Source organism: Artibeus jamaicensis, unplaced genomic scaffold (genome assembly GCF_021234435.1).
Source record: "Artibeus jamaicensis isolate MK-2021 breed Jamaican fruit bat unplaced genomic scaffold, CSHL_Jam_final contig_958, whole genome shotgun sequence".
NCBI classification, from domain to species: domain Eukaryota; kingdom Metazoa; phylum Chordata; class Mammalia; order Chiroptera; family Phyllostomidae; genus Artibeus; species Artibeus jamaicensis.
The window spans coordinates 363,096-387,180 of NW_026522022.1; the positions used below are offsets into that span (position 1 = coordinate 363,096).

At 63.8% G+C, this 24,085-nt stretch overlaps 2 protein-coding genes across 4 annotated transcripts in view; both read left to right on the top strand.

The window, feature by feature from the left end:
• Positions 1-1,793, top strand: part of ARHGEF10 (Rho guanine nucleotide exchange factor 10) — a 45,816-nt gene extending 44,023 nt beyond the window's left edge. The window contains exon 28 of the mRNA XM_053655378.1: positions 309-1,793. Within this exon, the coding sequence (XP_053511353.1) occupies positions 309-787 (479 nt within the window). The 3' untranslated portion in view covers positions 788-1,793. The remainder of the gene's footprint in view (positions 1-308) is intronic.
• A 2,331-nt stretch (positions 1,794-4,124) lies between these two features.
• On the top strand, positions 4,125-22,771 carry KBTBD11 (kelch repeat and BTB domain containing 11). 3 transcript variants are annotated; one of them, XM_053655380.1, is made up of 2 exons: positions 4,125-4,267; positions 16,940-22,771. In XM_053655380.1, the coding sequence occupies exon 2, from the start codon at positions 17,598-17,600 to the stop codon at positions 19,536-19,538; it is 1,941 nt and encodes a 646-aa protein (XP_053511355.1). In that variant the 5' UTR covers positions 4,125-4,267; positions 16,940-17,597; the 3' UTR covers positions 19,539-22,771. The 3 variants fall into 3 exon arrangements, with proteins under 3 accessions (XP_053511355.1, XP_036985448.2, XP_053511356.1); XM_037129553.2 differs by lacking the exon at positions 4,125-4,267 and adding an exon at positions 9,085-9,154; XM_053655381.1 differs by lacking the exon at positions 4,125-4,267 and adding an exon at positions 9,261-9,343.
• The last annotated feature ends 1,314 nt before the right edge of the window (positions 22,772-24,085 follow it).

Genomic DNA, 24,085 nt, shown 5'->3' on the forward strand with positions numbered 1-24,085 from the left:
TGTTCCCCGGGTTCTCTGCCTCGGTGTCCCCATTTCTGTGAGTGGCCCAGGGAGAGCGGTTCGCCTTTCTTGTCCCCTGTCGGTGCCTGTGATCAGACATGGGCTGGAAGCAGAGACCACCCTCACGAAAGCTCTGTTCGCATTAACTGAAAACCGCGAGAGCGTCACCTGGTCGCCATTTCGGTGTTAACTGTCACTCGTGTGTCAGGGTTCTTGGCAGGATTTTTGTCAGTGATGTGAGAGGCGGGTGGGCGGCCCAGCCCGCCCCTGCCCGCCGCACCCGGCAACGCTGAGCCTTTCCCCCGCAGGGAGGGGCATGGTCTCCTACCACGCACACAACGGGCCTGTCAAGTTCCTGGTCGCGGCCACGGCTGCCCCCACGGCAGACAAGAACAAGCCCAGGGATAGCCCGCCCCCCGGCACAGACCCCCAGGATGAAGACCAGAAGGAGGTGGCCCCCGGCGAGGGGGCCAGGCCCTGCCTGAGCCCGGGCAGCCCCGACGCCGTGTGGCTGGGGGCCTCACCGGGCTGCGCGCTGCCCAGCGGTGAGCCGTCCTCGTCCCCCGGGTCCCTGGAGCCCGAGGACGGCGTCGTCTGTGACCTCCTGCGGCACCCCGGCACCCGGCCGGGCCCCAGGCGGCGAGCCAGGACGGCGCGGGCCGGCTCAGTGCTGGTGGTGTGCGGGGGCCAGGGCCACCGGCGGGTGGGCAGGAGGGCCCGGCAGCCGCGGCCCGAGGAGCCGGCCTCCTCCATCATGGTGTGGCAGATCCCCCTGCTGCACGTGTGACGGCCGGGTGACCGGCCACAGCCGCGTGGACCGGGGACCGCTCTGCACAGTCTTTGGGGGAGAAATGGGCAACACCGTGACGACGGCGGCGCTCTCTGCCCGTGCGTCCTGTTCACGCGGGGACCTGGGCAACACTCCCCGAGGAGGCGGGAGACGGTGACGCCGAGCGGCCAGAGGTCCGGCGCTCAGGGAGTCTGCAAGCCACGGGCCCGCGGCGAAGGGATTTGTCAGCGGTTCTCAAAGTACCTTCCTGCGCAGGTTCCCTACCCGTATTTATATTGTATGCCTTTCAGTTCCAGGGTAGCGTTCGCGACGGTGAAGGAAGCCAGGTGACACGGGGCCCGTCCAGGGGTGTCACTCGCTTTCCGACGTGAGCTGGGTTCCCCAAAGTGGCCTAGTGCGCATATTGTATATTTTAACAAAGTAGTATTTTTATACTGCATTTTTCTATTAAAAATTAACAGTTAATGTTTTAGTCAACATATTATATTTCATAAATGATGTTGGCTTTGAACCAAAACGCCCCTGGGTGCCTGCCCACATTCAGGCTCCAGCGTCGACGCCAAATGCCCCCCCTTAGAGCGGGCGTGCGTCCCCGTCTTGTGGGCGAGGCGTAGACGGTCGCGGCTGAATCTTCAGTGCTCTCCTCGGCAGCTGTTCTCCTGGAACACTGCCTGTTCTGTGGGGCTGGCCGTGGGGAGCGGGCCCGGCCCCTGCCGCCGGGTTCCAGCTGCGGGAGTCGTGGTGGGTGGAGGGTCCACGGGTACAGCCCACTCTGCGTGGGCTCGGCCGTCCCAGTTCTATGCGCTGGACGACTGAAACATGAACGCTGTGTCCATTTGCCAGAAATGCGTTTCTTCTTAGCACTTTACAGGTGACTAAACACGCTAATTCTGTGACTTTGCCAAATACCTTCAAGGTGCCCATGTTGTTCCGTGTGACGGACCCCCCCCCCCCAGACTGCTAGCTGCTGTCCTCCTGCACAAATAAAGTCTTTCTATTTGAAGGCGCAGCGTCCTGGGTTGCCTTTTCCTCCCACGAAGCACAGAGGGGCAGCTCCGTCCTGGAGAGCGGCGAGGGGCGGCCTCCGGTCCTTTCAGGGCGGGGTCACCATCGCTGGTTTAGGGGTGTCGTTCCGGGCAGAGCCAGTCCCGGGGCTGGGACGTGTGCCGGGGGATTGGAGTAGTGGCGGGGGCTCCAGAGACGCACGCCCTCTGCCCCGCAGTCACTGTGGCCTCAGGAGCGTGGTCAGTTGAATGGGAAGCACAGACAGGTCTCCAGACGGAGCCAGTGAGGTCCGACTTCACTGCTGGGCAAAGCCGCAGCCCCCGAGGTGCCTTTGTGTAGTCCGAGGGGCGGAGAGGTGCCGGTCTGCACCGACTTCTCCCGTGACAGACTCCTGAGGATCAGGAGCTGACGCCACCGATGGGAGCACTCGCCTCTGCTCCGTAAGGACCTGTGGCCGGGAGCAGCGGACTGTCGCACGTCACACACACGCGTGCGGAAGCCCTGCCGAGCCCGTGACCGCAGCAGCGCCCTCGGGCTGCCACACCGCTTTCCTCTGCAGGACCGAGGCATTCAGGGCGCCTTCCGGTGGGGAGCCCGGGGTTGGTGTTGCCGGGCCCCGCCCCGCCCTGGGGCCCTCGCACTCGGCAGGGCCCAGGTCTGAGTGGGGTCCACGCGGCGCCAGCCCCTCCCGCCGTCCCAGGCTCAGGCGCCTGCCTGTGGGGTCAGCACCCAGCGTCCCAGCAGCAGCCTGGACGGGCGACGTCAAAGCCACAGCCTCGGGTGAGTCTGGGGCCGCGCTGTGGGCCGAGCGTGCCCCCAGATTCACGTGCTCCACCCTGACCCCCAAGGCCATGGTGCCAGGAGGCGGAGCCGCAGCAGGGGGTGAGGCCCTGCAGGTGAAGCCCCGGAGTGGCGTCGATGTCCCTTGTACAGGACCCTCCCGCCAGGGGAGGTCACAGGGAACCCTCCCCAGACACCCAGTCCGCTGGCCTTGGTCTGGACCTGCTTCAGGAGGCTGGACCTTTCCTAGGAGCACAGGGCCGAGGAGTGGAAGCGTTCTGTCAACGCCGGGCACTCGTCAGGCGTCCAACGGGGCAGGTTATGGGGGGGGCGCGGTGTGGAGGTTGCGGTGCCGCCCTGCTCTCTCCTGTCAGGCCTGAGAGAGGGCCCAGAGGAAGATGTGTGGACCGTGGGGTGGCCACTCTAGGACGGTTTCCCGGGACTTTGCTGTGTGAAAGTGAGCGCCTGTTTGGGGCACACAGGACTTTTGGCTCCTTCTCAGAAGCCATTTCTTCCACACCCGTGCGTGCACAGGCACACACATGCACGCACACACACTCCAGGCACCCCACCCCTCCCTGCAGGGCCATGTGGACAGTGTTTATTCGGGTGGAAAAGGCAGGAGGCAGCTGGCAGGGCCCAGGCCCGGCTGCGCTTTGCTCCCTGGGACCGGCGCCAACACGGGGGGGTGGGGGGAGAGTTAACCCTTGCGCAGCAGGTCAGAGGGCGAAGCGGGTGCCACTGCCGTGTTCCAGTGAGAACCTGCAGGGAGGGCAGGGAGCAGGCACCTGGAGTCCGCCACCTGCACCCTGAGGGTGACTGTGCGTCCCGAGCACCCCTCCCTCTCCGGCAGCCCCGCCCGCCCCCATCCCTCCGTAGCTCTGCTCAGACCGCCGCCCCTTGGGGTTGCTTCCCCCAACCCCCATTTCACGGAAGGGGACACGGGCCGGGGTCTGGCCCACGGTGACTCTGTCAGGGAGCGGGGATGCTGGGAGCAGGGGCGCATGTCCCGTGGTGGCCCCAGGCAGGTGGCCGCTGGTGAGCCACCGTCGAGAGGAGCGCTGCCCGTGGGGGATGGTGCCAGCCCTGCTCGTCGGCACAACCTGGCAGAATCAGGGTGACAGCCCCAGACTGTGGGGAAGGAGGGCTGAGACGCGGACCCCGTGCTGGCACCGGGGGCTCGGCCAGGGTTGCGTAATCGAGCGGTCTGGAGCCCGGCCAGCAGCTGAAGCAGACACACAGAAAGTGCTCTCAGGAGTCGGGATGTCGTGCAAGACAGAGCTTCTCCTCGGGGTCGATCGGAACCTCAGGGACGAGGGAGTGCGGGGCCCAGCGGTTTGCAGGCTGCAAACGTGGGGCCAGACGGCCCACCGCTGAGGTTCTGGGGGGATCCTTCTGCGAGGAGACCCTGTGGGCAGGCCAGCGCCAGGCTGCGCCGCCACCCTCTGTACCGGCAGGCCGTTCGGGGACCCTGGTGGCGCCCGTGCGGGAGGGCGGGGAGGGTGAGTCGAGTCGGAGACTCTGGTGCCTCTGCTCCGTCCGTCCCCCCAGCCCCGCCTGCCCTGGCTCCGCAGACAGTGTGGGTGGGCACGGAGCCGGGCGGCCCAGAAGTGAGGGGACGGCCCGGAGCACAGCCAGGGCGGCCTGGCACCTGCGCGGACGGGCAGCAGAGGACCCGCTGGGCGCGGGCGGGTGAGTACGAGCACTCCTCTAAAAATAACGGCTTGCTCTTTTCCTTACTTTTATTTTTTTTGGTGCTGACAGATGGCATCCCGCTCTGTCTTTAGCTCTGTCGTTGTCAACCCTGGCAGTGCCCCCCCCAAGGGGACAGTTACAATGTCTGGGGACATGTTGGTCGTCACCACTAGTGAGTACCAGGAGCTGCTAGTGTGGGGGCCAGGGATGGGGATGGGGGTGTCCCCCACCCCACCCCGTGAAGGGCCCCAGGCTGGAGCCCTATGTGGTAGCCACACGGCCATTCGATTTGAATATAAACTGTCGCGTGCCTGTCACGACACGGGGACACAGGCGTGAGCCAGGGCCACGGCCAGAGCACTTGGCGTGTCACCCCCCAGACTCGAGGTCACACTCGGCCGGGAGGGAGGACACGGTGCCGGGTCCTTTGGCGTGCTGGGCACAGGCACACCCAGCGTTCCGCGTCGCCACACGGAGACCCTCAGTGAGCCCCACCAGGGACGGGCTCCGTGGGACCCACAGGGCCCGTGGCTGAGCCTCCTCTCCTCACCCGTGGGTCAGAAGTGGGCTGGTCGGGACCAGAGCGCAGAGCTGGCAGGAGGTACAGACAGAAAAATGTCGGGGGAGGCCTCTGCGTGAGCCAGACAGGCTGCCGTGTTCACACAGGGCTGCGGTGACCCGTGGACCCTGCTTCCCGCCGCCCCGTCTCCCCCGTCTCCCTCCTCCCGGCGGGGTCCCCGCGACCACCCCGTAACCTCCTGCCTCCTGTGGACGCCCACGGTTGGCTCAGGGCTGCGGTGCTGCCTGTCCGCAGAGGCCGGGCCCGTTGCTGAGAGAACAGCTCTGTCTTCCTGATGATTTTACAAGGTTTTCATTTGTGTGGCAATTCACTTTCGGGACTGAAAGTCAGAAAAGCGTCAACGGAGCATCAGGACAGGTGGTCTGAAGGCCCTGCTTCTACAGAAACGACGCACAATGGTCACTTCAGGTTGCTGGGGCTGCCGTGACAACGGGCCCCAGGGTGGGCCCGGGGGCTTCCGAGAGCAGGGCCGGGTTCCCCGCCTCAGTCCCTGGTGCGGGCTGGTCTGCACCCCTCTGCCCCTGCAGGCTCCGGGGCTCCGCAGGACTCGGGCTGCCGCCGTGCGCCAGCGTCCCTGCCGTCCCTGCTGGTGACCGGGTCACCACAGCTTGTCTCCATGGTCACGGGCATGTGTGTGCCTGGCTCCCTCTTCTTACCCAGGTCACACTGAATTAGGGTGATGAAGGGCCCTTATTTAGTGTATCCTTTGGAGAATTTGCTATGAAAATAGTTGAAACGCCTTGAAGAACACGGCCACCCCTCAGTACGCGACGGCTCCAGACCTCGCCAGACCCTGTACGCACTGCATTTTGACGAGAAAAACACGTTTCAGCTCCCGGCGCTTGCTCGGGACTCGTTGCACTTGCTAGAACGTGTGTGTCACACCATGGCCCCGCGAGGGGAGAGGCTTCATTGTGTGTTGTTTGCTCACCGCTCATTGCTTTCAACACTCCTGGTGCGCGCTGAACAAAGTCACGATGAGTTGTGAGGTACCACTTTAGCTTAAAGACTATTAACTTTTTGAAAAAATAAAAAATATATTTTAAAAGATTTTATTTATGTGTTTTTAGAGAGGGAAAGAGAGGGAAACATCAGTGTGTGGTTGCCTCTCCTGCGCCCCCTACTGGGGACCTGGCCTGAAACCCAGGCGTGTGCCCTGACTGGGAAGTGAACCGGCGACTGATTCTCAGGTCGGCACTTCATCCGCTGAGCCACACCAGCCAGGGCTGAAAACTAGTAACTTTTTATTTTTATTTCTTTTCAAAGAAGGTTTGTGAGGATCGACACCAGTAAACCCGAGGGCCACATGGTGGCCATAGGTTTGCTCTCGTGACAAGCATGTGCGGCCTCCAGGTCACCTCCCTCCTCTGAAGGCGGGTGTGCAGCTGACTTGTCCACAGAGGACATGGGGTGGGACAACTGGAGGCGGCGGCAGGCAGTCCACGCAGCCGTGTGCCCACTGACTCCACGGCCACCGAGCAGGCCTCTCAGCACTGGCCCGGGGCCTCCGGCCAGCAGGCGGCTCCCTGTTCTCCTATTCGGACCAGGGCTGAGGGGCCTCCCTTGCACCCAGGGGCCACCTGGAGTGACAGCGGGGTCTCGGAGGAGCAGAGAGCTCTCCCTGCATGAGGCTCTCGGCCAAGAGCTTCTGAGACAGTTGGGACAACTTGGCCGTGAGGGAAGAGCTCCAGGATACTCAGGAAGCAGCTCACATGAGGCAAGGGCACCCCGAGTTCATCAGCGCCAGAGGGCGCCCGGGAGGGCGGAGCTGCGGGGACGACGGCTTTCCCTCCAGCAGAAAGGGCTGAAGTTCTCGGTGCGACCGTGGATGCTGTTCCGACGCCAGCTCGCAGATAGCTAATTAATTTTTCATGCCAAGAGACTGAAAGTACTTTGTAGCAATTGGATCCATTCCTGACAGCTACCGGAATTTAACTGCTGCCTTTTGGAAGGCAGGGGAGGGCACAGGAACTCACGGAGACTATTGAAAGCTTTGGGGAAACTATCCAGTGCTTGGTGTTGGACGCACAGGAGGACCTGCCAGGCTCAGAACCAGGGACTGTGGCCGACCGGCCGCCCCCCTCCTGTGGGTCCACACCAGGGATGTGCACGTAAAACCTGAAATCTGTGTGCAGAGGTGAAAACGCTTTCGGCCCGTCCCTCGGGGGGCGGGGACAGGACCGGAGGGGACACCTGCGCCGCCCCGCCCCAGGGCTGGGGTCCTCGGCTCTGAGTGCAGCGCTCCCACTGTCTCGGCCCCCGGGGGGGTGCCCCACGGGGAGGGTGCCCCCACACCCCATTCGGAGAAGAGGGTGCTGGGCACGGAGAGGTGAAGGGTCCAAAGTGCACAAGACTTGGGAAGGGCGCCATTGGTCTTTGAAACCCTGTCTGTCGAATGCCAAAGCGGGCGTTGTCCACGCCTCCCTGCAGCCCCCAGGCAGGGCTCAGAGTCCCGAGACCCGGGCCGGGCCGCTGGACTGCCACACTTGGGGGCGGTCACCGCCACACTAGAACAACCCTGTGAGCGTGTGTTTTCCGGGCCAGGTTTGCACGCTCATGTGTGTGTATTTGTTTTCAAGTTGGCAGGGAATTGAACTAGTAAAACATGGTTACTTGTGAAATACTGTCGAAGCAGCTGTTCTTGAACACTTAGGTCTGACCCTTCTCCTTGACATGGCTGCCCCCGGGGACTCCAGGTCCCTGTGCCTCCCCTGGGCTCCTGAAGCCACGGACGCTCCTCTGCGGCTCCCGCGGCCCGTGTCGGGACGCGGCACACTCAACCACGGAGCCTCCGTCGTCCGAGTCAGGCCGGCTTCCTGCTCTGCTCACCGACTGGACGGAGTAGGGTCCGGGTTGCCTCCTGTAGGTTTTCGTTCCATCAGCAAATACTCACTGAGAATCTAGACTGTGGCACACATCCCAGACCCAGTGGGAAGACGAGTTAACTGTGACTCTTCCCTGCATCGGATCGGAGAGTGGTGGAGAAGACAGGCCAGGCCAGGATGGCACCAAGATGGGGACAGCCGAGGGGCCTTGGTGGCTCACCTGTGGGGGGTGGGGGGTGGGGGGGGGGGGGTGGGATCCAGGTGCAGCGGGAGCTGTGGGCCCACCCAGAGTTGCTCTTGAAAAGAAGTGGGAGGCGGGCCAGGGAAATGGCTTCGACCGCCACCCAGACCCCTTTAAGTCACTGGTGTGGGCGACCTAGCCCCAGGCAGGCCCTCGAAGGTCGGCAGACACGCTGAAAAGGCCTCAGGAGATTCTGAAAAGGGGGGAGATGGAACAGCCTAAACATGGAGCAGGAGGGGAAATATCTCAGCCCCCGAGGGTGCCTTTCTGCTGGAGTGACCTGGTCGCCATAGGCAGGCAGGGGTGCACAGAAGCGGCTTACAGGTGTCTGTGTGGGACAGACTTGCAGGTCTCGCCTGTAACCCCCCTCTAGCCCCCCCTGCATGCACCCCAACAATTGGATGGTTTCTGTCCCCTGGAACCCAGATGCTGTGTGAAGGACTCTGCTTGGCAGCTGAACGGACATGGCTGTGCGGCTGTTCTCAGGACAGGTGGGACCGTCCAGGAGTGTCGAAAAGCAGAACCTAGGAAAAGAGAGTCCAGGCTCCGACTCCGCCCCCTGGAGTCTATGGAAATCCGATTACTATGTAGGACGACATAACGTTTAAGAACCGCGTTTACCATCAGGAGTTCTGCCTTGGACCTAGTTCCCGGGGGAGTCCTGCCAGGGAACCGGGTCTCTCTGCCCACGCGCAGGTGTGCGGGCCTGCTCGTCCACCGGCCGGAGGGGACATGGTCGCCCCTGGGGACCGCCGGAGTGGAGGCTGCGTTTCCAGGACTAGGAACAAGTTCCAACGTGCGGTCCGTTTTCTTTTTCATTCTGGAATCTGTGAGGACGTGGGCAACAGGTTTCTAATCACCGACTATGCCAACAGTGCACCGTCCATCCCCGGTTTTACGAGACTATATAAACCGTGAGCTCCCTTACTCCGCGTTTGCTGGGGCGCGGGGGGTGCCGCGGGGGCACAGAAGAGCAGAGCCTCGGGCAGGGACGTTCTGCCCTCCGCGGGTGGGGGCTCACGTGCCCCGTTCGTAGGGAAGCAGGTGTGTAGGGTGACGCGCCGCCTGCGGGCGCGCTCCCTCCTCAAGCCCCCTTCCCGCCGGGCCTCAGCGTCCACCTCCGGGCCACCCCACTCGGCCGGGCCCCCGCCCCCGGCCCGCGCCGGCGCGCTCCACCCGGAGCCGCCCCGCCGCGCAGCCTCGCGCTCCTCCCAGCGGCTGGGCCTCGGCGCGCGCGGGTGAGTGCGGGGGTCCGTTGCGGTTGCTTCCCGGGGGCGGGGGCCCCGGGGGCCGGGAAGGTGCGCGGACCGCGAGCGCTCGCACAGGTGCCGAGCGGTGGCTTGCGCGCGCGCGCGCGCGTGCACCGGAGACCCCAGTGAGGCGCTGCGTCCCCAGCTCAGGCGAGACGCTGGGCGGCGAGGTAGGAGGTAGGGGTGGCCACCGGGGGAGGCCGCGGTGAGACACCCCGGAACCCGAGGACGGGGAGCGGGGGCGCAGGAGTGTTGGGGTGGCGGTGGGAGGGTCAGGGAGCACCGATGGGGGTGGGGGCTGCCCAGGCAGGGAGGCAGCAGGGGTGGCTGCCCGCGCGTGGGGGGCGGTGAGGGGGTGCATGGACCTCCGTCCTGGACAACCGCGAGGTCCTGAAGCGCGCTCCGGCGGGGAGCAGGGACAGCCTGCCCGCAGGCGTGCGAGGGGGGCAGGAGCACCCGCGGCGACCGCCTCGGAGGACACCGCTGCGGCCACCAGCTGTCCCACCACTGATCCCATGTCCCCGCTCCCGGCCCATCTGAGCGCAGCCCCGTGGAGCCGTCCCGCGCCCCACCGGGCGTTCCTGGCGCGGCGGCGGGACCACGTTTGTGGCCGGTGGGCCGATGTTGTGCCCGCTCTGCTCCGGATGCCCGAGCTGGGCCCGTGGTCGTCCGTCGGGCCACGGAAGCGGTGGTGAGAGGCCCCTCCCGGACTGGGCAACCTTTGGAGTCCAGTCGGAGGCTGTGCGCCTGCGGGCACCGGGGGGCTCTCCGCCCCGGCCCCCCAGGATCCGGCCCCTACTCCATCAGCTAACGCCCCAGATTGCTCGGGGCTCCTGCAAACTGAAAGCTTTGTTTTCGGGGAGCGTTTGCCCCTTCCACCGCGTGGATGTGCCATAGCGCGTGTGCACGTGCCTGACGTCACGGTGGCACGGGGTGGGGAGGGGGGGACAAGAGGAGCGGCGTGGAAACAGCCCGCGAGTGGCCAGCTCAGCGTCACCACGTGAGACTCTGGAGTGCAGTTAAGACGCATTTCTGCAGCTGCCCCTCTGCCTGCCCCGCCCCCACGCGCGCGGGGTGGGGGTGGGGCGGAGGGGGGAGCAGTCAGGGCGGGGTTTCCTGGGGTTCCTCGCTCAGGCGTGACCCCTGAATCTGGAACATTAAATAAGGGAGGTTTTAAAAATTAACCACCTCTTGGTCCTGGCCCTGCGGCTCAGTGGGTTAGAGCGCCCCCGGGTACCCCAGGTTTGCGGGTTCAATCTCCGGTCAGGGTACGAACAAGAGTCAACCACTGACGCATCAGTAAGCAGAACAACAAATCCATGTTCTGTCTTCCACCCCCTCCCTGCTTCTCTCTCTTTCTCTAATCAATAATAAAACAATTCATCACCTCTGGGTGTCCACCCTCCCCGGTGTCTGTTCCAAGGGAAAAGAACCAGCCAGTGTAGTAAGGAGCCTAGTCCACCACAGGAGGTGACCTTCAGCCTGTGAATTCCTGCTCCCCACCCCCAGCACTGAGGGCTGAAGGGTTCCCTCTGCTCCATCTCCTTAAGGGGCAGTCACTCTCTGATTGGGATCCGGGATGGGCGCCCCGCGGCCTGGAGCCTTTCCCCAGCTCTCAGTGTCCTGACGCTAGAGTCCCCCTTCAGGAGCCGGAGAGGGGCGCCAGGGACAGCCCAGGGGCTGCGTGTCCGTGGTGCTTGGCATTCTGCTCATAACTGAGCGGCCGCCTTCACAAGGCAGGAAGTCCTGTGAGCGTGCACTGTTCATGGCTCGGCGACTGTGGGAAGGTGCGGAGGGAAAGCCAGCGAAGGGTTTCGTGTGCGGTACTGACCGCAGCCTGGGGCTGGGGGGGGCGGAAATGGAGATACAGTCGTCCGTCTTAGGCTACAGCTGAGCCGGAGACGTCCCCGGGGTGCCAGCCAGTGGCCCACCTGCCTCCCTGGGCTCTGCATTCTCAGGGAGAGTCCTGGCCTGTCACTGGGAGGAGGGAGGCATCTGGAAAGGGGGTGGCTTCATTCCTGAGCACCTCTCCCCACATCCCTGTGGCTTCTACCCCCCCCCCCCCGCCGTTTCAGTGTGAGAAGCAAGTTGTCAGCAGGGCGGCAGGGCGCGGAAGCTGGCAGAGCACGCTGGTTGTCTTTGTCCCCACACGGGAACAGAGGCTCCGCGCACAGCGGCCGCCTCCGCGCCCGACCGAGCTCCGCTGTTTGCTAAATGCCAACAGCTGCTCCGTGCTCACGGCTGAGCGGGAAGCTGCCGTGACTCAGGCAGCGGTGCCCACGCCCCTCGGCTCCGTGGCCCGGCTGCCCGTGGGCTGGAGTGGGCGGCAGATCAGGACCCAGCCTGGCCCTCCTGAAAGTACACCTGCCCCTGGTGACCGGGGGCGGCTGCCCTTCTCTGGAGTTGCCCTTTACTGTCTCCTCTGTGGCCTTCGTTCGCTGAGCTCAGGCTAAAGCCCTGGTGGCGCCCAGCACTGCTGCAAAAGGGCTGACCGGGAGGGCTGGCTTGGAGAATGAAATGGGCACGGCCAGGAGCCTGCCTTTGCCAACAACCCAGCCTCTGCTGGCGAGGGGGTCACGGGAAAATGAACCGAAGTCCACGTGGTTCTGATGGCTGAATGCCAGTCTCCTCCCGTCACAGTCACTCACCGAGAGCCCACTGCCACGGTCAGGTGCAGTCCCGGGGCCAGGGTGCCCGGTGAGACAGAGCCAGTGCCGGCCTTGCAGCTTCGACCTGACGAGGTGAGGGGTGTTGAGGTGGACTCCAGGGACCTCACAGGGCGTGGCCAACCCAGACGAGGCTCTGGAGGCCTGGAGGATGAGGAGGGGTGCGGTGTGGGCATAGTCCAGGAAGGAGCACCTGCAGAGGCCCCGGAGTGCGGACCGGGCTCCCTGGAGGGGTGACCGGGGCCAGGCAGCCCCCTGGGGCAGGGTTGCATGGTTTTAACCTGGCCTCGTTTTTATTCCTAATTATTGTGGTTCTTTCATGGAGACCAGTGCAGCTGTGTGTGCCAGGGGCTGAAGGGTTACATAGGACGTGGGGTAATTTTGCAGAACCGAGGCCTCGTTATGCTGAGTGGTGTAGACACGCTGTCTCATGAGCGGGTGACCCTCATGATGCCACTGTCCAACGCTGTTGTCACCATTTCTCCCTCAAGTCTCGGAGCCGAGGGACACCTCTGAGTGGACGGCCCCAGCCTGCTGCCTTTGTCCCCACCCCCTCTGCTGCTGTTGGGGCTGCGGCCGTCTCTCGCAGGGGCTTCCACGTCACTCCTGCCCCTCCATCGGGTCCTGGACCCGTACTCAGAGCGGCGTTTACAGACACGAATCTGACGGCGGGCGGACTGTGGGCTGCCCAGGGCTCCCCGTCCACATAGGAGCTTCCCTGAGCCCACGGCCCGGTGAGCAGCCGCCCCACAGCCCACAACCCCAGACGGAAGGTCTGCGGTCCCCAAACGTGTGTGGAAGCCGAGCCCCGGGTGCAGTGCAGGAGGTGGCCTTGGGAGGCGAGTGGTGTTGTGGGTCCGGTGCTCTTAGGAAAGACACCCCTCTCCCCGCCCTCCCCAGGCGGCCATGGCGAGCCCTTGCTGGCCCCGGGTTCTGCTGACACCCAGGTGCTGGCCGTCCAGGCTCCAGAGCTGAGACGTAAACCAGTGTGTCCCTGCGGCGTGAGGCCACCTGCACCACTCAGCCGACTGGCACGGTGACGTGGCTTTGCCGGCAGGTCTGCAGGCTGAGCGGGGCTAGGGGGCGGGCGGGGGACGTGCGGCTCAGTCTGTGCCTCTGAGTTGCCGGAGGCTTGTCCCAGGTCCCTGCTCGGCGGCCCAGGCGCCCGCCCCTCCCCCCGTGTCTCTGTCTCCCTGGGTCCCTGAGCTGCGTGAGCCACGCAGCCTCAGGGCGACCAGGCCTCCCTCCTAACTCACCTGTCGTGTGACTGGCACGGCAGCCACGGGCCTGTGGCTCCCCAGGGCAGGGGCCTGGGTGCCACTCTCAGTGGACGAGTGTCCCTGTCACAGTGAGGAGGTCCTGGCGGCCTTTGGGGGCAGCCTGCTTCGGTCTGTGCCTGGGCCCCTGGGCTCCTCGCCCCTCCCCACCCGCTGTGTCCTGAGTCTCTGTGCCAGGTCCACGTCTCGTCTTTGGAATCGGGTCTGGGTGCCAGTGACTGGTGGGCATCAGACCCCGGGCTCGGTTGCCTGGAAGTGAAGACCCGTTCACTGAGGAGGGACGGCACCTGCCCAGCCACCCGGCACGGTGACGGGCAGTGCGGGAGGCCGCCACGGAGCCATGTGTTAGAGCCGGGAGGACACGTGTGTTTGTGCGCAGAGAGGGGTTCACACTGCAGAATCGGCTCCTGCTGCTGTGGAGCCTGGCGAGCCTGACACCACCAGGGCAATGCCGGGCAGTGCGCCCCCTGCAGGGCCGGCGCTGCAGCTGCGGCCGAAGGCGTCTGCAGGTGGAGTCCCTGCTCCTGGGGGCCCGCCCACTGCTTTCCTCTTCCACCCATGAGGCGCCCCCCCCCCCCCCCCCCCCCCCGCTCCGGCCCCACATCCTGCAGGGTGATTTGCTTAGTTCCAACTTCATGTTACTCTCAGGTGAAACACACTGTCCCTGCCCGTGCAGCCCGGCGTTTGACCACGCACCTGTCAGCCCAGGTGACACGGGAGAGGAGCCGGCCCCACCAGCCCTGAGGTGCGGGCAGCCCAGGCTGCGGTGCCTTGAGCGCCTGGGTTCTAGTGCAGGGAGCGATGCTTCTCTGCTCTCGGCCCCGCCCTCGGCGTCCTGGCTCTCGTCTCTGCGTCACCACGCGCCCCCCACCCCCGGGGCTGCCGGGGCCCAGAGGCCCGCTTCGTTTTGTGCGGCGTCTGTCTCGCTCGGCGCCAGCGGGCGGGCTGCGGCTGTCAGACTGTCTTCACACTGGGGTGTCCGTGGGTCTGTCAGGGTCCTGCCAGGGGACAACGGCCCCGCCCACAGGGCTCGGGGACACGGGGTCATGAGTTCTGTCTGCGTCTCAGACGCAGACTCCGTCCTCTGCGAGGGGAGCACCTGCACGCTGGCTCCAGAGCCTTGCTGGGTGGCCTTGCTCTGAGGTGTGAGAGTGCCCCCGGCTGTCACCTGGGCACCAAACACCCGTCTGGTTTGACGGCCTGGGAGGCTGGGAAGGAGGACAGTTTGATTTCAGACCCAGCGAGGCCTGGTCCCTTTGTTTCTCCTTTGTCCCGTGAAAATGGGGGTTTCCTTGTTCCGCTCTTTTCTCTGTCATTTCGTTGAGTCACTGGGAGACAGGTCTGCAGACCCCCTGGGAGCCCGAGACCTCGCAGGGGAAGAGGGCCCAGGCCGGCTGACACGTCTCCACACACAGCGCTCCTCACTGAGCGGCCAGCAGTCAGCTGTCACCTGCCTCCTACTCTCAAATGTGGTCACGTCACCAACCAAGACATGTCTGAGCCAGGAAGCTCCGCAGGGCGTCTCAGAACTCAACCGGAAAACGTCCCAGGTCCGGCGACGAGGCGCGGCAGCCTGCGCGACAGATTTTCACGGCCTGCCGTCCAGCTGGACGTCCCCCTAATCCTGCTGCACTTCCCAGTCCTCCAAATAGCTGGTGACAGAGGTGGCTGAGGGCGTGGCACAGACCGGCAGAGCCTGGGCGCGGCCGACCACGCAGTCTGGGGCTCCTGTCCCGCCCCCTCAGCCAGGGCCCTCGGGCTGGAGTCCAGCAGCGACACACACAGGCCGTGGCTCCCCCCGGACACAGCGCCCCAGCACGTTCTCTGCTGCAAAGTGCCCCCCGTTACCTGCCCGGGGGTAGACAGGGTGCCTCCACGGGAGTTCCCACCAAGCTACCGGCCACGAGACACACGTGGACAAAAGGGGCCAGAACCCGCTGCGCGGCACAGTCCGCGTGGCGTAGAAGTGGACGGGTGTCTGGTGGGAACGTGTGCGTGTGTCTGCGTGTGAGTGTGCTGCACGGAAGGTCTGCTGTCAGCACCGCGTGGCACCACCTCTCCTTCCGGGCAGCGTCATCCTCCAGGGGAACGTGGCGGCCACGGCGGGAAGGTCCTGGTCACCCCCCTGCCTCGGTGTCCCGCGGGTGCCGGCCTGCAGGCAGTGCTCCGGCTGTGGCTCTGGCACTTTCTAATGAGCCACAGCAAAGAGAGAATGGGAAGTTCCGGGACCTGGTCCAGGCCAAAGGAAAAAGAAAAATAGCACGTTTCCGGAGGCCTAAGGCCTTGTGTGTTGTGCAGAAGCGTGAGAAGGAGAGCCGGGTGAGGGCCGTTCCCCGCTTTTGTCTCAGACGTGCAGAGTCGGGAGCACTTGGGGAGGCGGGTGAGCGGACCTTCGCCTGTGCCTGGCTCTCCTGCCAGTGACTCGGCCGAGTCCTTGGGACAGTGCCAGCGAGCGTCGCTTACAAAACCTCCGCAGTTTCCGGCTTGTCGTCGCATTCCGGCGCCGGGGGCCTGTGCTCTCCCCCCTCTCGGGGGATGCGGCCACCGGGGAGCTGAGGTGGCATCGCAGGGCAGCGGCAGCAGCTGAGTAAACAGCCTGTCCTGTCCCCTCAGCAGCTGCTCAGCATCCTCCCCCGCCTCCAGGGGCCCTGGGGCTCCGGTCACTCGCAGCAGCTCTCACGGCGCTTCCCTGGGTCCTGGGACAGCGCCTCCCACGTCCTGAACGTGCCACAGAGACGTTTCGTTAAAGGTGTCAGGAGGGACAGAGGGAGCGCTGCACATCTCGTGTCTGAGAATAACCAGAGAGAGGTTTTCACTGACACTGTGGCAGGAAGAGCTGGGCAAGCAGACACACACGCACACGCAGGCACACGCAGGCACGCACATGCCGGGCCCAGGGGTCAGGGCACGGTATGGAGTATGATGAGCTGGGAATTGGCAGGCGTTGCAAGTGGGTGAGCGCCATCTCGTCTCCTCTGAGAGGCAGACGCGCCTCCTGGGGCCCCCCGAGCCTGAGTGTCTCTCGCCCTTTCCCTCTTCTTCCGAGCGTTGGGGCTTGAGCCCCCTGAGCCCCCCGAGCCCCCCGAGCCCTGCCCGGCTACGCAGTCTGCAGGGAGGTTTGGCCACGTGAGGAAAGATGTTTCTTTGCGGTTCACCTGCAGGTCCTCACAGCTGCCTTCCCAGTACTTCTGGGTTCTGGGTGGCTTTTTTGGTTTTATTTGGCTTTTCTTTTGTTGCATGAGAACTTCTCTGCGAGCCTCTCTGAGGCTCTCCACATACGTGAGTCCAGAGACAAGCAGGTCAGGTGTCTTTGGAGCTGCAGGGACCCGCCCCTGCACCTGTCTCCAAGTCTGTACCTGCCTCCAAATATTTGTCTGACCGGAGGTGAGATAAGGGCTGGGAGAGGAGGCAGGGACAGGGCCACGGGGTCGTAAAGTGGTGAGGTTACAGGGACTGGCTGTGCTCTTCACTCGCCTTCTTAGTTTTCTGTTGAGTGCGTTTCGCCAGGTTGAACACAGGAGACTGGGCAGTTGCCTGCTTTGTCCCGCAGACTCGGTCACGGCCCACAGCCGAGCCTGGTGCGTTTAAGGCCTGCTGCCCAAACTGAGTCCCCCCACACAGATCCCCAATGCCAGGAAGGGGCAGCGAGGGGCATTTTAAAATCCCTGTTGCTTGGGTAGATCTGATCCCCCAACTGTCCAGAGGTAAAATCAGGCCCCTCCCACTGGACTGACCTCTGTGACCTGAGACCTGTGGCGGGAAGTGGGACAAGAGCCACCGGCACAAACAGTCCGGAGGAACGCAGGCTCAACATCCTCTTTCTCTCACAGGAACCAGCGGCATGTGACACAGGAAGATATGGGAGCTCCTGACCTTCCAGCGGAGGAAGTGGTGAGCCAGGCCCCCACCGGCGAGTGACGGGCGCGTGATTCTGTTCTTCCAGCGGGCACCTGGCAAGTGGCTTACAGACTCTGGCAGGTGAACAGCCGACCCCGCCACACCCCAGAGCTGCTGATCAATGGACAGGAGACAGACACTCCCCTTGCTGACTTTTCATAACCAGAATGACAAATGGGAGTCACACAAAGGGACAGCACCCTGGGGGTGGCTCTTTACAAAAGAGGGAGTTGAAGTCAAGGTCCTGAAGTTTGAGGTCCCGGTCTCAGATCTGCCCTGTGGGCCGGCTGAGGCAGCACCACTCGGCCTGGGGACGAGGTCCGGCGACCTCAGACGTGCCAGCCAAGGGGAACGCCAGCAGGTTCGCTAGGTTCTGGGAGAGCACGCCTGGGGCTGGCGCGCCCTATTCCTCGGAGAGGAGGGTGGGAAGGGCGCCAGGGGCGCGGCGTGTGAGCAAAACCCAGAGTGGACCCAGAAGTGAAATCTGATCAGGCGCCAGGAGAGGCGTGTGAGGCCCCAAACCACAGAGGAACCTTCGACCTTGAGCAGCCTCAAGTCGTGGCGGGCTCCTGAGGGGAAGGCAGCGCTGCCATGGAGAATCCCGTAGCCCCCCGCGTCCTCTTTCCCGGGGACGACGGCAACCCCGAGCCCAGGGACCTCCTGGCCCAGGGAGTGTGTGGCCAGGCTGGGGGCGGTGGCGCGCCCGAGGCTCCGGGAGAGGGCAGCCTGCAGCCGCCGGATGCAGCTGCGGGGGAGGGCGCTGTGTCCCCGGCGCAGTCACCCTGCAGCCTCAGCGCGTCTCTGTGCTTCAGCTCCGGGGACGACTCCCCGCCGCAGTCCCACGCCTCCGCTCCTGAGGGCGCAGCGGCCTCCCCGCCCTCCTGTCGCAGCGGCCAGCGGGTGGTGGAGAGGCAGTGGGAAGTTGGCAGCTCCGGCGCCCTGTCGCCAGAGGACTCCGAGGAGACCGCGTTCCCGGAAGAGCCCGCGTCTCCGGAGGACCCCACGTCCTGGGAGGAGCTCGGGGACCCTGCGCCTGTACCCCCCGGCGTCGGGCCCGCGCACGGGGAGCCCGACCTGATCATCGAGGTGTCCGGCCGCCGGCTGCGGGCACATAAGGCTGTGCTGGCGGCGCGCAGCGACTACTTCCGTGCGCGCGCGTCGCGGGACGTGCTGCGGGTGACGGGCGTGGGCTGGGCGGCGCTGCGGCTGCTGCTGGCCTACGCGTACAACGGGCGCATGGCGGGCGTGCGCCCCGACAACGTGGCCGAGGTGGTAGCCGGCGCGCGCCGTCTGCAGCTGCCCTGCGCCGCGCAGCGCGCCACCGAGGCCGTGGCGCCGCAGCTGAACCTCGCCAACTGCCTGGAGGTGCTGAGCGCGGCCAAGAGGCAGCGGCTGACGGAGCTCCGGGACGCCGCCTACCGCTTCATGAGCGACCACTACCTGGAGGTGCTGCGAGAGCCCGCGGTGTTCGGGCGCCTTTCGGGGGCGGAGCGCGACCTGCTCCTGCGCCGTCGCCTGCGCGCTGGCCGGGCCCACCTGCTGGCTGCCGCGCTCGGGCCGGCCGGGGAGCGAACCGGCAGCCGGCCGCAGAGCCCGTCGGAGGACGCGGAGGGCCGCGGGGATGCCGCAGTCTACTGCTGGCAGGAGGAGGCTGGCGAGTGGCACGAGCTGACGCGGCTGCCGGAGGGCGCGCCCGCGCGGGGCTGCGGCCTGTGCGTGCTCTACAACTACCTCTTCGTGGCCGGTGGCGTGGCGCCCGCGGGCCCCGACGGCCGCGCGCGCCCCTCGGACCAGGTCTTCTGCTACAACCCGGCCACGGACCGCTGGAGCACCGTGCGGCCGCTGCGCCAGGCGCGTTCTCAGCTGCAGTTGCTGGCCCTGGACGGCCACCTGTACGCCGTGGGCGGCGAGTGCCTGCTCAGTGTGGAGCGCTACGATCCGCGCGCCGACCGCTGGGCCGCCGTGGCCCCGCTGCCCCGGGGTGCCTTCGCCGTGGCGCACGAGGCCACCACCTGCAACGGAGAGATCTACGTGTCCGGGGGCTCCCTGTTCTACCGCCTGCTCAAGTACGACCCACGCCGTGACGAGTGGCAGGAGTGCCCGTGCAGCAGCAGCCGCGAGCGCTCGGCAGACATGGTGGCGCTGGACGGCTTCATCTACCGCTTCGACGTGTGCGGGGGCCGCAGCGACGCGCAGTCGGCGGGGCCAGCCGGCGGGGTCAGCGTGCTGCGCTACCACTGCCTGGCCAAGCAGTGGAGCCGCTGTGCCGCGCACCTGCGGCCCCCGGGCGCACCGTCAGGCCTGCAGCCCTTCCGATGCGCGGCCCTGGGCGACAGCATCTACTGCGTGAGCCGCGCCGGCACCTGGCGCTTCGTGCCTCCGAGAGACCGGGAGCCTGGCTCGGAGGAGGGTGCGGGAGGCAGCTTCGAGGCCGAGGCGCTGGGTGCCCCCCTGGATGTCCGGGGCGCCCTCTTCCCCTTCGTGCTCAATCTGCCCGAGAAGCCAGACAGAGGCGAGGAGGGCCCCGATTAGGGCGAGCTGGGGTCCCCTGGGCGTCTCCTCCGGCAGCCCTGAGATAGGGAAGGCCTCCTGGGAGAGGAGGGTGAGAATCGCCCGGGGAGCAGAAACCGGAGCGCAGAGTGTCCGCACTGGAAAGGGGGCGAACGGAGCGGTGGAGGGGAGGGGGAGAGCGGCAGGGTGGGCCGAGGGCCACATGGTCGTTTAAGGCTTTGGCGTTAGGAGCTTGTGGCAGCGTCTCCAAGACTGCAGCGCTGTTTTGAGGCCCGCTTCGCCATCCTGCGTTCCTTTTCTCTTCGCTTTGCTTGTCGGGGTAGATGGTGTGAGATGTGGGATGCATGAGGATAGGTAACTGTACAGAAGGGAGCGGGGTGCCCTGGGGAGGGATGACCAAAGGAGGATGCGTCAGGGTGGGCGGACAGACCCACGTGTATCCAGGAGTGGAGTGGAGTGTGCGGGAGGCCAGGCGGAGCCCTGTGGGGCCCCAGTGCTTACTGGGCCATCAGCAGGCCGGGCAGAGCTGGTGCTGCAGGTGGGCCTCGGTGAACTGCATGGGCCACCACCGGGAACCCACGGGTGTTTTTGCTGGAGGGTTAAAACGAAGTAAAGCCCTTCCACAGCCGGGAGAAGGAGGTCCCTGCCACCGTGTGCTCAGGTTTTGGTTGGCTCCACTCCAAATTTATAAGCCTTCGAGGTAAAAACCTTTGGTGACGGATATGAGCTCTTGTCCAATAAGCAGCGGCAGCCTGTTCTCTGCCGCCCGCAGGTCACAGGTGGGGGCGGACCCACACACGCCTGGAAAGGCTCCCGCTCGCTGTTCGACCCAGGTGGGTGTCACTTGTCCCAGTTAAGGCATGTTGATAATTATACCCAGTGGCACAGTGAGGACTGACTGTTACTTGCATTTTAAATCTTTGGTGACTGAATGTTTACCAAAGAGCATATCCGGGCGAGGAAGAGCTGGCAGCCAGGGGCGCTGGTCTGTTCTAAGCTTGGTAGGTGGAGGAGAGTCTCACCACTTGTGCATTTTATGATGGACTCAAGCAGAGAACTACTCCCCTCCCCCAAAGCAGGTGGAACTCGTTGCTGTGGACAGTGCTGAAGGCGAGCTCCCCTCGGACCTACTGCCTCCGCCGTGCTCGGCGGGCGTCATGTGATTCTGGTGCGGGCAGCAGATCTCACAAAACGTCCCTTTAGGAGCATGTGGCAGAATGACACGGGGACACGAGGAGACAGAACAGACATTCACAAGGCAGTTTGTCAGGTTAACACTGTGTTTTCCAAACTGAATTCCACAGTGCCGTCCGTCACGGAGTCGGCGTGGAACTGCTTTGACGGGGCACAAGGGTTCAAACCAGTCGGCTCACGTGTTGTAACACCGTACGTGCTGATGTGGACCCAGGGGCTGGCTGATTGTTCAGAGTTCAAGGGCAACATGAGTGCTCACGAATGGGCGAAGTCACCGGGATTCTGCACCCAGGCGCTTTCTGCTGATGCCAGGCATCGTGCGTTGGCAGTTCCCGGGGCGAGATGGGGCGGCGTCACGCTGAGCTTCCTGTCACTCACTTGTCTGTGCTGTGAAGGGAGGCTCTGTGGCCGAGGGCGGCTGGGGACTGGGCTGTGCCCTGGACAAGGTGTCTGCGGTCATGGGTTCCCGTGATGTGTGTTTGCAGGTGACCAGCTCGAGCTTGATGCCCGGGCCGGAGGGACGCGGTCACTTACAGTTTCAGTGAGAGTTCAGGTGACTCGGATGCTGGCTCGTGAACCGAGGAGGAGATGACTCAGCAAATTGGTTCGTCATCTCAGGAGAGGAACAGGCCTCCTGTGGTGTGGTCCATTGGCCTTTTGTCGGAGGAGACTGAGAATTCTGGTGGGAAAAGGACTTAGAGCAAAAGGAAACAAATCATGTTCTTTTTTTAAAGATTTTATTCATTTATTTTTAGAGGGGAAGGGAAGGAGAGGAGAGAAATAGCAATGTATGGTTGCCTCTCATGCGTCCCCTGCTGGGAACTGGCCTGCAACCCAGGCATGTGCCCTGACTGGGAATCAAACCAAGATCATCTGCTTTGCAGGCCCGCGCTCAATCCACTGAGCTACACCAGCCAGGACACAAATCATGTTCTTTTAAAGCAAATGTGTGTTTCATGCCGTAGTGCATATGTCCGCACTTTTATCATTTAACTAAAGTGTTTATAGCACACGGAACCGGGCTAATCTTTTCATTCCTTGCATATGGAAGATAACTAGTGTGATTTGACTTGAGAAATCATTCCTGGGGGGTTCACCATTTCCAGACAAAGTGCTGGATGTCAGGTGTGGGTGGCTGCACCTGTCTAGACACACACAGACACCTGGGGGGGCAGGGACAGGGTGCGGGATGTTATGTCCCACAGTTCTGTGTGGACTGTCACAGCAAACACTGCCGGACCGGGCAGGCCACGGGGACCAGTTGACTTTGCTCCGTGGGGCAGTTAGGGGAGAAGCCGCAGGGTTGGCACCAGTTGCATGGACGGCAAAACGGCCCTGAGCAGGACTGTGGACTGGACAGGGCTGGGCAGCGGCTCTTCTGCAGAATGCGTTCCACGTTCAGTGTGATGCTCTCCGTCCGCTGTGACACAGTTGGTGAGAAGCGATTTCCATCTGGGATCAGTTGTGAAATGGAGCTGATGCACCCAGGACAGCCACTCCCGGTCCTCGGGCAAGGGGACGCGGGGGTACCAGAGGGCCCGATCTCTGGGTGCGAGGACCAGCGGTGACTTTTCTGTGGTCGATCAAGGCTCTCTTGGAACCCAAGGGGATGGGCTGGCGTGTCTTCAATTTCTTTCTGTTTTCGTTCCCTTGCTGTGTTTGGAACTTGGTGATTTTATTTCTGAGTTTCTTTTCCTTCAGGAACACAAACGCTGTGGAAGCCTTTTTGCTACTTAGTTACAATGGTCTTCTGTATCAGCTTTGTTACAAATACCTGAGAAAACAATCATCTGCTCCATTCCTGCTTGCTTCGTTGTTACAACGCTGGTTATATTCTGGGGGCAGCAGGTCAGCCACTGGTCTCCTGGGCAACTTCCGCTAAGAGGCTTTGCTCGGGATGGTCTTTGGGTGTTGCCTCTCCCTGGAGCCGGGCCTCATCTGTTGTAACACCTCCCGGGGGTGAATGTAAACAGAAGTGCTACTTTGTGTTCTGTCTTATTTCAGATGCCTTCCTAGCTTACAGAATGTTTTATTTTTGCATTAAAAATGGATGCTCTTCTCTCCTTTCTTCTGCATTATTGTTGTGTACGAGGAGAGGACCAGTGCTCAGAAGGGGTTGTGTGCGCACATGTGTCCGCTGCGATGGAGTTTCTGTGGGTGGCTGTGTCCTCCCCACACCCCACCAGGACAGCGCCCGGACCACACGCGGCCCCAGCCCTCCAGTGCCGTCCTGGCAACCAGGCGCTTTCCTGGAGCCGAGTGGCCCGCTTTGAACGGACCTACAGCGGGAGGTGCGCTGCGCGCTCAGGCCCCCCTCGCCCTGTGCTGTGGCTGCGTAGGAGACGGACCAGCCAGTTCTGGGCGCCGCTGTCGTCTGCTCAGGCCCCGTGTCGACCCCCATCCCAGGCGTGAAACGTGTGCGTCCGTATCCAACTCGGTGAATAAAATCTTTGGAAAATGCCAGCACTCCCGAAGTCTGTGTGGTGTGGCTTGTCTCTCCCTGGGCCCGCGGCAGTGCCTGGGGTGAGGCCTCGCACGCTGGGAAACCGGCTCACCGGGCCGGCAGCCCTGCCAGCCGGGGTCGGTCTGCCCACCTGGGACGAGGACGTTGATAAGGCCCGAGGGCCCTTCCAGCGACAGCTGCGGAGCCACGGGGACTCAGAGTCCTTTTGCAGGTCTGAGGGGCAGAGGGTCACGCCTCTGCCGCCCCCTCCCTGTCCCCTGTCCCTGTGTCCTGCAGGGGTGCCCTTCAGGGCCCGACACCCAGTGCCCTTGTGTGTCCACACTCAGCCTCCTCCCCACGAGGGTGTGAGATGTGTTGACCCAAACATTTCTTATCACAGTTTGCACTCAGCAAGAGCAGGGTGTTCCTGTTAAGTCATAAAGGTTCTTCGCAAACCTATTTGTTTTCCTTTATTAGGCAGGGGTGTGGTGCGGGTGGGGACGTGGCTAAGAGAATATTTGAGCCGAGGGGGGGCTCGGGGCCAGCGGCCAAACTCTCTGTTTCTCACAGTGTTGTCCACAGGGTTGTCTTGCAAACACGTGACCACCTCCGAACTCTCCCGCAGCTCCAGCACTCCTCCCTGCTGGTTTGGGAGTTTGCACAGGGAGTCGGAACGCGGCTCCTGGCCCCAGAGGCGAGCGGGAGAAGCTCACCTGCACTGGGTTCTCATCAGCCAGCGAGCGTGGAGGGGGGTTGCTGTTTAACCTCCGCAGGCAGGTCGATGTTTGTGGACGAGAGCTCATCGTGCCTGATGATTTAGAGGTCACAAGCGAGGCACACTGGGGACCTCCCTTCTGCGCCCCATGCTGCTGGGGTGGGTGTCCCGTGCTGGGGCGCTGTGACTCGGGCCCTGCCCAGGACAACCTGTCCC